General features: G+C 38.6%; 1 protein-coding gene and 1 long non-coding RNA gene across 3 annotated transcripts in view; one reads left to right on the top strand and one right to left on the bottom strand.

Moving 5' to 3' along the window:
• Positions 1 to 16533, top strand: part of LOC136836270 (nephrin-like) — a 524495-nt gene that overhangs the window by 484713 nt on the left and 23249 nt on the right. Inside the window, 4 exon segments of the mRNA XM_067100298.1 lie at positions 590 to 737; positions 1617 to 1769; positions 3902 to 4060; positions 5804 to 6062. Of these exon segments, the coding sequence (XP_066956399.1) occupies positions 590 to 737; positions 1617 to 1769; positions 3902 to 4060; positions 5804 to 6062 (719 nt within the window).
• Positions 756 to 16533, bottom strand: part of LOC136836271 (uncharacterized) — a 643006-nt gene continuing 627228 nt past the window's right edge. For both annotated transcript variants that reach the window (XR_010852355.1, XR_010852356.1), the window contains one exon: positions 756 to 1740. This is a non-coding gene — a long non-coding RNA (uncharacterized lncRNA). The remainder of the gene's footprint in view (positions 1741 to 16533) is intronic.

Raw genomic sequence — 16533 nt, 5'->3', positions numbered from 1 at the left:
GCTGCCCTCAGACAAATTTAAATTTAAATTTGCTGCCCTCAGACTGTTTCATAATTCTATACAGAATTTAAATTTGCTGCCCTCAGACTGTTTCATAATTCTATAAAAATTTAAATTTGCTGCCCTCTGACTGTTTCATAATTCTATACAGAATTTAAATTTGCTGCCCTCAGACTGTTTCATAATTCTATAAAGAATTTAAATTTGCTGCCCTCAGACTGTTTCATAATTCTATACAGAATTTAAATTTGCTGCCCTAAGACTGTTTCATAATTCTATACAGAATTTTTTTCTCAGCATTTTTTACAAATTCTTAATGGTTCATTTCTCCTCAGTGGATCAAAAGCCGCATTTTTCTGGCGTTTTCTTAAATATTTATTTTCTTCTTCATTACTTTTTATTCGCTTTTTTCTCAGCATTTTTAAATTCTAAGCATTTTTTAAAATTCTAAATGGTTCATTTCTCCTTAGCGGTTCAAAAGCCGCATTCTTCTGGCCTTTTTTTATATCTTTATTTTCTTCTTCATTTTTTTTTTAACTTTTTTTCTCAGCATTTTTTTTTAAATTCTTAATGGTTCATTTCTCCTCAGTGGGTCAAAAGCCGCACTGACCGTCACGAGAGCAAATAAAAATGACACCGGAGTGTTTACCTGTCTGGTGGACAACGGCATAGGTGACACTGTCATGGAGAACGTCACTCTTATTGTCAAGACGAAGCCGGTGATTTATCAAACGCAGGTAAGTTAAACACAACCGTTACTGTTGATTTTAATTGAAATGTACACACAATCATAACGAAAACTACAAAAGACACTTTGTACAGCAATCTTCCGAAGGATGAAATGCTAACATGTAGAAAGAGAAAAGGGAGCGATGAGAGTAATAGTAAATCAATATGTAGGGAAATATATTAATATATATGAATCATTTCATTACACAAACATCAGTTGGTATGTACGAGGACGTCAGTCTTTAAAGAAACATTATACTTTGCAGTAGGGTTAAACAAATATTGACCCTGTAAATTGACTTCGTGTACTATACTCTTATACTCTTAGTTTGTTCATAGACTCCTCCAGACTAAGAATATTCTAAGTTCATAGCCATCTCCAGACTAAGAATATTCTAAGCTCATAGCCATCTCCAGACTAAGAATATTCTAAGTTCATAGCCATCTCCAGACTAAGAATATTCTAATTTCATAGCTATCTCCAGGCTAAGAATATTCTAATTTCATAGCCATCTCCAGACTAAGAATATTCCAATTTTATAGCATCTCCACACTAAGAATATTGTAATTTCATAGCCATCTCCAGACTAAGAATATTCTAATTTCATAGCATCTCCAGACTAAAGAATATTCCAATTTCATAACCATCTCCAGACTAAGAATATTCTAATTTCATAGCCGTCTCCAGACTATATTCTAACTTCATAGCCATCTCCAGACTAAGAATATTCCAATTTTATAGCATCTCCAGACTAAAGAATATTCTAATTTCATAGCCATCTCCAGACTAAGGATATTTTAGCTTCATAGCCATCTCCAGACTAAGAATATTCCAATTTCATAGCCATCCCAGACTAAGGATATTCCCGACGTCTCTTTCCTTCCAGATGAACAACCGAGCAGCCGCCGAAAGGGGAACAACAGGGCGAATGTACTGCGAAGCCGAAGGCGCCCCCGACGTTAGGTTCTCCTGGAAGAGGGCGGGCCATCTACTTTCCAACGGCTTCCGACCTGAAAAATACGACAATGAGACCGAAAAAGTGAGTTCATTCTGGGCGGTGAGGATTTAGCTATAAAAAAAAATAATTGAAAATATTTTTCCAGCAGATGAATGTCTCGATAGAGTTGGAAAAGTTGTACGTGACAAGGAATGGGAAACACTGACTGAGGCATGGGCAGGGCGCCTTTAATTGAAGCCCTGCCCGAAACCCTAGAATTAGAGGGTGAAATGGGAATATGTCGCAGTAGTTTTCTGCCATGCACGACGGATCCCATGAAGTAAGACCCTTGTAATTAAAGAAAAGAAATCACGATAGGCAACTTCCTCCTCCGCTCCGTAGGGGTTAGTGCCGTCGGTGCACCCTCATGCGGTTACTGTAGGCGTGCCAAGGTTCTTTGCAGCGTCCTTCGGCTCCTCTGCAGCCTTTTCGTTCCTTTTACCGTCCCTCCTTTCATATTCTCTTTCTTTCATCTTACTTTCCGTGATTCATAGTGCAACTGCGAGGTTGTCCTCCTGTTACACCTTTCAAACCTTTTACTGTCAATTTCCGTTTCAGCGCTGAATGACCTCATAGGTCCCAGTGCTTGGCCTTTGGCCTTAATGCTATATGCAGCTCGGTTTTAACTTCCTCCTCCGCCCCACCTTTTGCGGTCCTCGTGTTTTTTTAACTAATATAATTCTAAGTTGTCGTCAGAACTGGGCATTCCTCCCATGAAGTATTTTCATTGCACAAACTAATTTCCCATGGTCTCATTGTTCTTCACAATTGTTTAGTTTTCTCAAGACACTGAAGAAATTGAGCTTTTTAGAGTTTGAAATTTATAAATGTTTTTAATTTTCCAAAAGGCATTGTTAAAGCAGAAAGTAGGTTATCATTATCTCAGTGGGGCCCTCTATATTGACAATTATTTGGCACCTAAGTGGGCCCTTTATAATGTTTCATTTTTATATAATTGTTATACACAGCGAGGATAGTTTGCACGGTGGCTCTGTTTAAGACTTCATTTTGACTGACGGAAGAAGAGCAATTTTTTTTTTTATTCCACTCCCAAAATCAACTGTCCGATTTCATGTTTAAGACTTCATTTTGACTGACGGAAGTAATTTTTTTTTTTTTTTTTATTCCTCTCCCAAAACCAAGTGTCCGATTTCGTGTTTAAGATTACATTTTGACTGACGGAAGTAGAGCAACTTTTTTTTTTTTTTAATTCCACTCCTTCTATCGACATAATTAAACATCAAGATGTTTCAGGGAAGCTCTTCCTTCACCAGAGCGTCTCCTTCAGAAACTTTACTCTTTCTTTTTAGCTTCTGTCGTCATTTAGAGTTAGAGGCAGTACCGTTGAAGGCGGTAACCTTCAAATTTTATGTAACTTGGTCAGTCTGACGTGATTTGACAAAACGGACAAAACGGGATGACTCGATTCCAGAGATCAGAGGTGAAATTTGTTCCCAATTTGTGTTGCACATACGGCTGCACAAAATTTATTGCTAGTTATGTACCCGACATCATTGTCAATATCATCGACATTATTATTGACCTGGTTTCTGTAATGAAGAACCGACGATTGCCAGCAGCAATATTATTGCCAACACGGTGCTCTTGTGTAACACATTATTAAAAATGCACTGAACTTTTTCACATTACTTTAATCTCAACGAATTTGAAAATTTATGCACTGGGCATTTTCACATTACTTTTATTTTAGCGACCTTGAAAATTACTTTTATTTTAGCGACCTTGAAAATTATGCACAGGGAATTTTAGTATTACTTTTATTTTAGCGACCTTGAAAACTATGCACTGGGAATTTTCGTATTACTTTTATCTTAGCGACCTTGAAGATTATGAACTGGGCATTTTCACATTACTCTTATTTTAGCGACCTTAAAAATTATGCACTGGGAATTTTAGTATTACTTTTATCTTAGCGACCTTGAAAATTTATGCACTGAACATTTTCACATTACTTTTATTTTAGCGACCTGGGAATTTTAGTATTACTTTTATTTTAGCTGCCTTGAAAATTTATGCACTGAACATTTTTACAAAGCGACTTTATTGCCTGATACTGAGGTACAAGCTATACCTGACGATGATGATTTGACTGCGTAACTAGTAATTTTTTTTCCATAATTAACCTTCATTATATATCCTTTTTTTTTTTCCAGACTGGCTTGGTCTCCTGGAGATCAACGTTCTATATACATGACGTGAACGATTTGGATTACAGCAGTTACGAATGCGTCGCCGAGAATGACCTCGGAGCTTCTACTGCAATTGTGAAGTTTTCGAGGCCAACTCGTCCTGACCCACCCCTCTCACTCAAGGTAAAGGTTTTCTCAAGTATTGAGAGAGAGAGAGAGAGAGAGAGAGAGAGAGAGAGAGAGAGAGAGAGAGAGAGCGTGTAAGGTACAGTGTGGATTTGATACTGAGAGAGAGATAAAATGTGAATTTGGTTTTGAGAGAGAGAGAGAGAGAGCGAGAGAGAAAAAATGTGAATTTAGGCTGAGAGAGAGAGAGAGAGAGAGAGAGAGAGAGAGAGAGAGAGAGAGAGAGAGCGCGTCTAGGTACAACGTGGATTTGATATTAGGAAAGATAAAATGTGAATTTGGTTTTGAGAGAGAGAGAGAGTTTAGGGTAAAATGTGAATTTGGTTTTGAGAGAGAGAGAGAGAGAGAGCGAGAGAGAAAAAAAATTTAAAGAGAGAGAGAGAGAGAGAGAGAGAGAGAGAGAGAGAGAGAGAGAGAAGAGCGTCTAAGGTACAATGTGGATTTGATTTTGAGAAAGATAAAATGTGAATTTGGTTTTGAGAGAGAGAGAGAGAGAGTTTAGGGTAAAATGTGAATTTGGTTTTGAGAGAGAGAGAGAGAGAGAGAGAGTTTAGGGTAAAATGTGAATTAGGTTTAGAGAGAGAGAGAGAGAGAGAGTTTAGGGTAAATGTGAATTAGGGTTTTAGAGAGAGAGAGAGAGAGAGAGAGAGAGAGAGAGAGAGTCTAAGGTAAATGTGAATTTGGTTTAGAGAGACAGAGAGAGAGAGACTAAGGTAAAATGGGAATATTTTTGTGTTGTAGAAATTAGAATAAATGCATAATTTTTTCCAGTGGCTGAAATGAAATCGACTGCCTCTGCTGTTGACTGCTTTTGTTATGTTCTGTAGATTCTGTAGTTAGTTAATGAATTGCCCAGACTTGAACTAGATTTTAGCGTGGGATGGTTTTTTGTTATTTTTACTTTTTTTTGGTGATTTACTTATTGATTAATTAAGAACGATAAAAACAATAGCTATGGTGTCCTCAGGCTCTTATTACAGTGCTTTTTGTTATGCATCAAAATTGATAACTTTTTTTTTCAGGTAGCATCATCTTGAGAATAAACGAATGAATATCGCACTCTTCTTGAACATCTTCTCTTTCAATATTATTACTTTTTACTCCCCTTCCCTCTTTATATAGTTTCATGATAAATGGAGGCATAATTCCCTTGCACCGATTTCGTTATCGAACTTGACGTAGAACCTCGAGTTGGGATTCTCATCTCATCTGCAGTTCTCCCATTTCTCTGGACAAATCTATCCATCGTCTCTCTATTTGCATTGACCTCCTTTACAAGACTCTTCCTATTTTTACTTCGTCCTTCCCTCTGCGTTCCTTTCACGGCATTTTCTATTGCTTGCAATTTACGGTGTCATCCTTGCTTTCGTCCTGCTTGTGTGTCTCAGCAGAATCTCTGGAGTGGCCTTCGGAATGCATCTCCCTGTCTTTGTTATTCAGATTTCTTGGTTCCTCTTCAGTCTCTCGCTCCTTCTTACCCCCTCTGTCTTCGTACCTTTGTTTACCCCGCTTCTGGGTCTCTAGATTTCTGTGGTTAGCTTATAGTTTCCCCTTTCTCTTCAGTTCCATATTGATTCATTTTGATGTATTCGGAATTTAATTTTTTCTTATCGGCTGTAAGGATTGAAAACGTGAACATCAACTTGATCGGTTGATGTCATGTTAATGCTTGCTTATTGTATAATTATAATAATTTACTTGCGTAACAATATTCTTTTTATAATCTTGTTGGGACAACAGATCGTCAACTCCACCCACGACACAATAATGCTCACCTGGACGCCAGGCTTCGACGGGGGCAAGCAGCAGTACTTCCGCCTGCGGTATCTCAGCAAGGGCTCCTCTACCTACCAGTTCGCGGACGTGTACGAGCCGGGAGTCTATACGTACCCTGTCAGCGGGCTTAGCCTGGGCACGGAGTATTCCTTCTCTATAATGAGTTACAATGACTTCGGGGACAGCGAGTACCGCGGCGAGTTCGTGAAGGCTTTCACTAGGAGTAAGTACAGACTGAAGACCTTTTCGTTGTTATTGTTATTCAGAAGATGAAACCTATTCATGTGGAAGGAGCCCACCAAAGGGGCCACAAAGACTTGAGATTCAAGCTTCCAAAGAATATGGTGTTCATTAGGAAGAAGTCAGAGAGGTTTTTGTTTCATTTTTGAAAGCATTCCCGTCCAGTTAATTGTCCTTGGAATTGGAATCATTTTCGGCTTTCAGATATCACTAATTATTATTATTATTATTATTATTATTATTATTATTATTATTATTATTATTATTATTATTATTATTATTATTATTATTGTGTAAGCAGCGGCGGAGTTGTGGTTAGCTTTGAATCAGAAAGCTCCCTTGTACAGTGTAATTTGGATAATTAGTCTTTCCATTATGGAGAGAAGAGGGACCAACGCATCTAAAATTGAATTAATAAAGTGATATTGTAGGGATGTAGTATCCGCGTAATGGTTCTTTAACGACTGATTCCATGGTTAATTATATTAATTAGGGTATAAACCAGCGTTTGAATAGACGGATTAATGCCGGCTTCTCGTCACTGAACCCCTCTTATTTGCCGTTATAAATCTCCCTTTTTTTCGACCTGATTTTGTTAATTTACTCTTAAATTAAAGGGAACGTACTGTATAAGTCCGGTGCAAATTGAAAAACCCTATCCGAAATTATATAGATAATATCTCCTCTAAGCTCTTTAGACGCAGTGAAAAGCATTAGTTTAATGGAAAAATTATTTTTTTTAATAGATGACGTAACCTTCATGAAAGTCGTTATATAATTCTCGGAGACACTCCGGGTTCTATATCATGAAAATTCATCTTAATATAGAATTAGTGGGAAAGCGTGAAAATGAATTCCATTTCCAGTTTCAACCACCTTGCTTTTTTTCAAATTTTAGGTTTTTTTTTTTGCAACATTAAATTCATAAAAGTGTGATGTTTATTTATCTGTAAACAGGGTTTTAAAAGGTAAGTGGTTGTTATAGGTATCACTTTCGGAAAACTTAATGAAGCGCTGTATTTATATCCAGATGATTGATATATAATCTCTTTCGCATTCTCATTTCAAACCAACAATGTTTTTAAAAGTAAGTACGCACGTAATTCATTTCCACAGCCCCATTTCAAGCCTGTTCATGGTTCATTTGCACAAATAGCTTTAAGCCAGCAAACTGCCGTTGGTGGGTTGCAGTCATGGAAAGGATCTGTTTACAGCCGTTGTGAAATCTGCCCTTATTTACATGTTTTATTTGGTGGAATGCTTTACATCCGTCGGAATATTCCTGTTTTAGATAACGTAAAGTAAACTGTCGGATTCACTCTGAAATTCAAAAGCTAATAAAGCAAGCTAATTTTGAAAAGTTATGGTTTTGAATAAATAGTAATTGCAACTATTGATAATTATGTTATGTGCCGTATTGTTAAGTTTTTATATAAAACACACAGCGTAACAGATCCCTTTTAATGAATAATATCATGAATAAAAGTGAATGTGTAGGAATCATATTGATAGCTGAAAAAAAAAATGTCTGCTGCAATTTACTTATATGACTTACCGTACTCGTCAAACCTTTCTCTGGCACTGATTTTGCATGGCATTTTTGACAATGTCATGTGATGTCCATGTGCCTTTTCGTGATACCAGAAGAACTGATAAGTTTTCCTTTTTTCTAATTTTTAAATGGCGTAGGTTGCAGCTGACATTCAAGGTTCTTTATCATAATAGGGAAAGAACTTGTTATATTCATTGCAATTAACAGCACATCAACTGATACCCTGGCGTCCACTTCACAGTCATTTCAACGGAGTTAAACAGTGTAGATTTGTTGAGAAGACCATATATTATATCAGTCGAAGTCTGTGTAGTCATTAACTACCAAATTTTGTGACCAAGTTTAGTTGAAGACTCCAAACAGTAGATGTTTAAAACATTTAGCTTTGTTCATTAATGCCTGAGAAATGGACGTCCATACTTTGCAGAAAAGGGTTGTATTCAGCTCTGACATGGGTAGCTTTTAGCACTAAGCTTGTAATTAAGGCTACAGGTACACTTTATTGAACTTGTCTTTCTCTAATCCGGTAGCCTCATTTGTAAGTAAAGGAAAATAATACGCTTGCATTATCTTGCCTGCAAACTGATACACACTTCAGTAATAAGGAAAGGGTTAATTTGAATGTGCACAGAGCATGGGTGAAGGTTCCACGTAGGATTGTGTAATTTGGTATGTATCTTAAAATACTAACGACTGGTGGAGTCACCTGTATGGATTAACTAACAAGAATCTCACGACTGTTTGGTTGTTGTATACTGACGCTATGTGCTGTCGACTAATAGTACTAACAACAACAACGGGATTGGAGACCTTGCACGAAAAAGCAAACTTCGCAAGAATTGAGAGGAAAAAAGTATCACCCACTTTAATAATGCTGAGGGGTTTTATTTTTGGTTACATGGGTTTTTAGCCAACTAAAATAATAATGTTTAGAGTCAGCCAAGGATCACAGCTTTTTTAACTTAATGTAAATAGGTTGAGGTGGCTAATAGTAGTTACAGTCCATTTAGATTAGTCCCATTTAATATATAAGGAGGAGGGTTGCTAAGCTAAGAATTAATCAATAGTAATAAGATGAATTTTTTTTTCTATTACAACATTCCTAAGATAAAATTTTTCGAGAAGGCTTATAAGCTAAGAATTAACTATTAGTGATAACATGGATTTTTTTTCTAAAACAACATTCACAAGATAAAATTTTACTTTAATACTTGGGACGTGATCAAATTCACAAACAAAAGCGATTAACAAAGATATACTCGTATTTGGGATTCATTGGAATTTATTTGTATCCCATAAGGATATACAAATACTCATCTTTTTGTAATGGATATCCTTCGTTGGACAGGTCGTCGAAGTTTGGAATTACATGTTTTCAAATTTTGTGTATCTTGTGTAGGATTGTGGGTTACTGCCCATGCACGCTGCTTTGCAGCTCAGCTTTTCTTCTACTGGATTAATGTACAGTGTGGACATATGTCAAGTGTTCTCCACCATGTGGCTGTTGTTGAATAGTGACTATGCCCATCCTGTGGATCCTTGCACACCTCGAGATGAGAGACAAACAGCTGTGGGATCTCTCTGAAGGCTGGCCTGGCATTACATATGTAGCCTTTGAAAACTCATAATCATGTCACTTGTCGATGCCTACCATTTTGCAATCATATTGCTCGATGATATATGGACATGGCACTTCAACTTCTCCTTTACCTCCTTGTCATATATAAAATCACAGAAGGATTCAGTTCAATTCCAGTCACCACTGACAACTGACACTAAATCAGGACCCTCCATCCTCGTTTCCTCTGCAGGGCCAACATACCGACAGTTGTACTCATCACTTACATGCTCCACAAGGCCAGTGCTGGAGAAGAAGTTTCTACATATAGTGCAGTCTCCTGGGTTTTTCACTGCCTTCACTAGTTTAAAGATGACTAAGGAGCTCCTATTCTTTTCAGATTCTTTGGGAGGGAGTTCTGATGGATGGGCAATAAAGGGCCTCCTCTCCTGATGTGTGATGACATCATGGATGATGCCACTGACCACACAAAATCTTGGCCTTCCAATAGCTGCTGCAAGGACCCTCAGTAGTTCTGATGAGCAACAACACATCCTTAATGTCCAATGTCATCAAACAGGGAGGCACGATCTCCTAACCCCTTTGTGTGTATTGGTGCACAAGTGGAGTGTTTTACCATGCCTTTAAACTGTGTTAACCAAGTACATTATGGGCCATCAGAATGTTCTTACTGATCAGTTCAGTTGCCAGGGGAAGAGGCAGTAATGAGGTTGTTTAAGGTTGGAGGAAGTCCAGTGATCGACCTGTTCACCAAGTCTAAACAGGAAGCTCACAATGCTCTGCTCACCAATACTGGAACCTTGGGCTTTGATGTTGGACACTTCCCAACAATGTTATGCCAGCTTTTATAACTTCCCACTGTCTCATTCGATCTGCTGGGTAATTGACCTAGGTCTGGTCACTTACCAGTCTTGTGACAATTGTGGTTACTTTCCCATTGGTTGCAAGTCGAGTGGTTTCTTGAATCTGCTGTCCCTGCTTGTATCTGAAGAGATCTATTCCTAAGCCTGATTTTGCTTTATCATCCACACATACTCTTGCCACCAGTCCATTCAGGAGCCTGTCCAGGATCTGTGAAAGAAAGACTTTTCTCCTATGACTGCAAAAGAAACTTGGGGTTTTGTCAGAAAATGTATGGTAGTTGTTTACCAGGCAAATTTGGCCATCTTTAGCAATTAATGTCATTCAAATTGTATCTCTCTGGTAGAAGTCACTGTTCAGCAGATCACAGAGCATCTAGTTTCTGTCTGTTTTGAAGTAATAAGCTCCTCTCAAAGTGTCTGCAATTAAGGGTTACCACTCTACCCATTCCCAAGGGGCCATCAGAGCTTCAGCCTATATGTTGATTTCCATGATTCTGAGGAGCTTTGAATGGTCTTGCCCCAGCCCTGTGAACTTTGATCTCTGGAGTGGGATGTAACTCGACAAGAGTTGTCACCTTATGTATCACCTTATGAGTCTATAAGGAAGGCTTTGGACAGAGATGATACATTCAAGAACATCTTACTAATATTGGTATTATGGAAGTAGGCAAATTGCAGTCTCTCTTACTTAGTGCAACATTGTAAGGGATGGGATGGTTCTCATTTTCCTTTGTTCCAGAGTTCATTGTCACATTTGCAGCACCCATTAGTCCATGATGAAAGATACAGGACTTTCCCTATTCCCTCCTTCCATGACTAACTAGATGATGATCGAGGCAATGTTGTGTTTGGTTCCAGGACCCCAAGACCTGAGTGCCAGCAAACTATTCATTAATACTGGCAGGTACAAGAAAGAAGTATCCAAGAGCAAATCACATTCTGGCTTAGGGAAGTCATCAAACAGTCATCAAAGTCACCAGACATGCATACTGACGGAATGCTCCAAGCAGGGGGCTCGTGAAACTAGTGGGTGTTGCCTCATCCCTAGCTTTAAGAAATTAACTGGTACTGAGGGTACGTGTTTGGTTGCATCAGATAACCTTCGCCTCTTTCTGCTTAATGGGTGTCACCCACAAGTATTTATATATTCTTAGGACCTGCAGTTTCCTAATGGTGTGTAGCTACTTTGTTCAATTTGTACATAATACCATCTTTCTTGAGGTTTATAGTGGTGATTAACTGGATGAATGAAGGGTGACTAGTACTCCTTCTTTATATGATCTCCCTCCCAGTGGCCACATGCTGTATTCTTAGTGGTCAGGCCAGATGCAAGGCAGTTTACTTAATAGGACTTCTTGTCTGTGAAATGTATTTGCATTAGATGCGATGCCCTTCAACCCCGTTCTAACAAAGAGGGAAGAGTATGGTAGAGCATAATGTCTGGGTTCCTTTTGCAAAATTATGATACCTTTCAAACTGCCTGCTCTCTTGATTGAAATCTGGTCCTCTTCTTTCTTTGCCTAGAAAGAGGTAAGAGCAATCCACACTCTGGAACACGGCCTCATCTTCTAGGGCATCAGACATTCCATGATACACACCCTGGCACAAGGCCTCATCTTCTAGGGCACCAGCCACAGAAATCACTCGTTCCTTGCTCACTTACGTGACCAGAAAGATGACGTTTCCAGGTAGGAGATCAAACATCAGTACCATGATCATCTTGAGACATTCCCTCCTGCCATAAGTCACCAGTAAATAAGAGACGAGGGTCTGTAACCTCATGACAAATTTTTAAAAATGCAAAACCTAAGTTTTTCATTATAATCCCACTGGTAACTACCCTGTGATTATTGCACTACTGCTGAAGACATACTGAATCTGTGGAGAAGCTTGTATGGGTAGAAATCCACAACCCTGCACGAGATAATGCACCAGAGGTTTGAAAACCTTGCATGGCTGCTGACATTTGGTCCACCTTTCACGAAGCATATATCAATGAATAAGGCAGATCTTGAAAATTTGTCATATTTATTTCTCAGTTAATGTAAAAGGACAGAAAATTTGCCATTTTATCATCACTGAATCTGTAAAGACCAACATTTTGCAGTTATTCACACAGTATCATATTTTATTTATAATATATCATACTGTGTGCCGTTGTTTTCCATGTTACACGAGCTAATTGTTGTGGTATCTGACAAAATCAGATAAGGTAATTTTTGCAGAACCGACATGTCTCGACTTAGAGGTAATGAGCTGTCAGTACGATGACTTTCGGTGGTAATATAGCTTGCAACGGAGCTCAACAGAGTTGTCTTTAGTTAAACCATACATTAATCCAATACTTAGATAATATCTTTCATAACAAAAGCTGTCTTTTCGTAAACGTTGAAAAATTTTTTCTGCCGAAATTTTAGCGAGAAAATATGGCTCTGTAGAAAGTTCCTCATTTTGGAGAGGGGAAAAAAGGATTCAGGTCGCAAATTACATAAAACGAACTAAATGAGATTTGAGTGCGATGTGAGCGCAAAGAAACCATATTCGGGTCCGTAATCATGTATTTTGATGATAGTTAATTTTAGCTATTGCTGTTTCATGCTTTTGTGTGATAAAAGAGACATGTAATTCTAATTACATAACTAAATTCGGTAGAGAATCTACATTTGTGCAGATAACCACCACCAAAGCTTGGTAAAAGTATTCCTCGTTTTCGGTGCCCTTTGGATTTTATAGAGTGCACCGAAATGAAATCAATTTCCAGCCATATCCCGAACTTGATGATGAAAGTTACGTTTAATCAAGAAGAGAGAATTAATAGTCCGCTGATACGTCCATCCCTCCTTTTAACGATCCGTGACAAAAGCAACTGGGAAAGAATAAGAGAAAATCTGAAGTCAAGAACATCGTCACAAGCATGATCTGTGTTTTTTGAAGGAAGATTGTCATAAATAAGTAGATATTTTTTGTATTTCCATTTCAAGACCTCGTTCACATTCGTCGTCAGAGAGCAAAATGTGAAAGAAATTCCAAACAAATGTTGAACAACCAAGCGGTCTTAGGAGTTTATAACACAGAAAATGAGATGGAAACAAACGTGGGGGGAAAAAAAAACCTGTTGCTAAATGTCAGCTCACTCCAAGGTATAAACCCAATGGAATGATTGATTGATTATCTGCTCTTCCAGGAACTCCTGTGCCCCTTTTGATATAAAATCCGCCATCTGCCACAAGTCCCATTAATCGCGTTCGTCTGATTCCAGAACCACTGTCTCTCCAATCCTCAACTAACCCCCCCTTCCCTCCCTCCTCCCTAACTCGACGAGAGATACGTCCGTTTGATTACGGCTTACGCCCCTTTCTTCCTTTTCTTGCTTTATACTCCAGCTTTCTCGAAACCGCTCTCCTCCAACATACGTCTTCCTCCCGTCTCCTACTGAGAAATTATTGACGATGCCCCGGAAAGCCTCTTATGATACGCGAGATATTTCCCCGTAAAGCAATGGATCCTCCCTTGAATGTTCTGGAAAGCTCCCGACAAATCCCTTTGGATCTTGCCATGGGATCTGGAATTAAGTCTCATGGACTAGCTAGATACACTCGAACCTCCCCCCCTCCCCCACCCACCCAAGCTCTTCCGGCTTGGCGTGGAGGGGGTTATCTTTCCCTGGTTTCTCCCACCCCCCACCACCTTCCTTTTCTCAGTGTATGAGCCACAAGAAAATCACCCCCCGTGAAAAACTCCAGGAACGGTTGAAAGGATGCAGAGTTACAGAGAGGAGGAGGAGGAGGAGGAGGAGGAGGAGGAGAGATTGCATTATCAAGTAAATCAAAGCAGATTAACTTATCATGCACAACAGAGATGTGGTAAAGGGGAAACTAGTTTGGAATTAGTTTTGCATTAATCAAAAAGAGAAATATGCCATCTATAGTTCTGCAGTTATCTTTATGTAAATAAAGTTTGATGTAGTGTAATTCAAGTTCAATAACGCTTTAATTACGCTACATAAAATGTATCGTTATAAAAATATTCAAAGGACGAGATGCATTGCCCAGTTTTCTGTCGATTACAAGCTTTTTCAAATACTTTCTACTTTCATGATTTAGAAGCTGTCTGGGAGCTGATACGTGATTTTCAGTCATCTATATTTGCCCTATAATGGAAAACTGCAGTGTGAGACATGCCACCTATTGGGCTCGTGAAACACTAATGCACAGGTTACTGCAGTGTCTGAATGTTTCTTCAATGCTTTATTTAGGCGGTCCCATTTGCAGTATCTGCAAAATCAGTAGTAAGGCAAGGGAAAACAGCAGTATCTACCATTTTTCTAAGTGCTGTATTTTTGCAGATACTGCAGTCTTTCATTTTTAGGAGTATACTCATAGGGTCGCTTCTACATGTAACGAGGTAAATTACCCAATTGCACCCTTGTAAACTGTTGTCTGGGTCGTGATATATTCTTCAGCTTATCGTGCGAATAAATGAGGTATTTTAATATTATCAGATTGGAGTTATAGCATATTTTAAAAAATTAATTCTCATTTTTTTTCAATCTAGAAACCATTTTATTGTACGTTGCTGTTAAATAAAATTCTCATTCCTTTTTCAATCTAGAAACCATTTTATGGTACCTTAAAATAAAATTCTCATTTCTTTTTCAATCTAGAAACCATTTTATGGTACGTTGCTTAAAAAAAGATTCTCATTCCTTTTTCAATCTAGAAACCATTTTATGGTACGTTGCTTAAAATAAAATACTCTTTTACTTTTCAATCTAGAAACCATTTTATGGTACGTCGCTTAAAGTAAAATTCTCATTCCTTTCTCAATCTAGAAACTATTATATGGTACGTTGCTTAGCACAAGGCTTAATTCAATAGAAGACAAGATATTTGCAGATTTTTCATGATTATCCTAAATTAAATTCATTAAGATCGGCATGTTCCGTTCATATGACACTTAAGCAGTGACCTACACCGAACTAATACAGAATAACATACTACGGTCTCACATATACAAGATGTTCTTGCCATTAGACATTTTCTTTTAGAAAACAATTTTATGAGCAAATGTTGGCAAGCTCATAATGAATTCTGACCGAGATGTATTCCGTGGTTTAATGGCTGAATTCATTAAGAGAGGAGTAAACCAACAGCGAGTGAATGAAATTTAAATTAATATGTTAAATCTCTCTCTCTCTCTCTCTCTCTCTCTGTGAAGTCTTACCAAAAAGTTAGATCGTAGCCGAATACGGTGGTGCAATGCAACTTAGTGAAATATCAGTTGCTCTACTTTAAAACCATAATGCTGGAGCTGTTTCCGTGGGCTCCCCTTCCCTTCCTTCCTTCCTTCCCTTTTACTTTCCTTCCTTTCCTTCCTTCCCTTCCCTATCCCTTCCTTCCTTCCCCTTTCCTTTCTTTCCCTTCCTTCCCTTTCCTTTCCTTTCCTTCCTTCCCTTCCCTTCCCTTCCTTCCTTCCTTTCTATTTCCTTCCCTTCCCCTTCCCTTCCCCCCCTCCCCTCCCCTCATGCATATAAAAAGGAATAAAATTACCTTTAATTCAAAGCAATATTCATTAGATCCAAAGGACTACTACACTCGAACCGTAACGGCCCTTCTTAAAATGGAAAATACAATGACTTCTTGGGGCCATTCCGAATTTGAATTCATTGAATGGAAATGAGGTCTGCCAGAGTTGACATTCATTTAAGCCTCGTTTCAGCGACCTCCTGGAACGGTTCCTGCCCCCTATCGAGGTCTGTAGGCGCTGCGTCCCCCCTCCCCCCCATCCCCCTCTGCCTATATAACCTTCCTCGTCACTCCCTAGTTGTGTTTTTTAGCATCCATACTTGAAGTTCATCTCGCGCTGCGACAGATTGGAAAGTGTTCCTCTAAACTGAAGAACGGAAGATCAAACGAAGAAAACAAGTAAACAATGCGCCGAAGTTTCTTCAGCGCAATTGAGTTTTCTGTACAGCGTATAATCAAGGCCGCCAAAAATGGATCTATCTTTCGGTGGTCTCGGTAAAGTGCTGTATGTGCTGCGACCCGTGAATCTTTAACCACGGCCCGCTGGTGGCATGTCCTACTGTACATCGTTGCCAGATGCACGATTATGGCCAACTTTAACCTTAAGTAAAATAAAAACTACTGAGGCTAGAGGACTGTAATTTAGTATATTTGATGATTGGGGGGTGGATGATCAACATAGCAATTTGCAGCCCTCTAGCCTCAGTAGTTTTTAAGATCTGAGGGCCGACAGAATAAAGTGCGGACGGACAGACAAAGACCGGCACACTAGTTTTCGTGTACAGAAAACTAAAATTATATTCTAATACTGAGACACCGCCACATTCAAAGAAGTGAGAATCTAGAAGAAAGTGTGATGAGCAACTGACATAAATATTATAGAATCCGGAACGAAATTATGGATTAAACGACAATTCCTAAGGAACCATTGATAT

This window comes from Macrobrachium rosenbergii, chromosome 56, assembly GCF_040412425.1.
Source record: "Macrobrachium rosenbergii isolate ZJJX-2024 chromosome 56, ASM4041242v1, whole genome shotgun sequence".
Taxonomy (NCBI): Eukaryota; Metazoa; Arthropoda; class Malacostraca; order Decapoda; family Palaemonidae; genus Macrobrachium; species Macrobrachium rosenbergii.
Note: the sequence above shows the minus strand (reverse complement) of the source record. Positions and strands in the feature narration are given on the sequence as shown.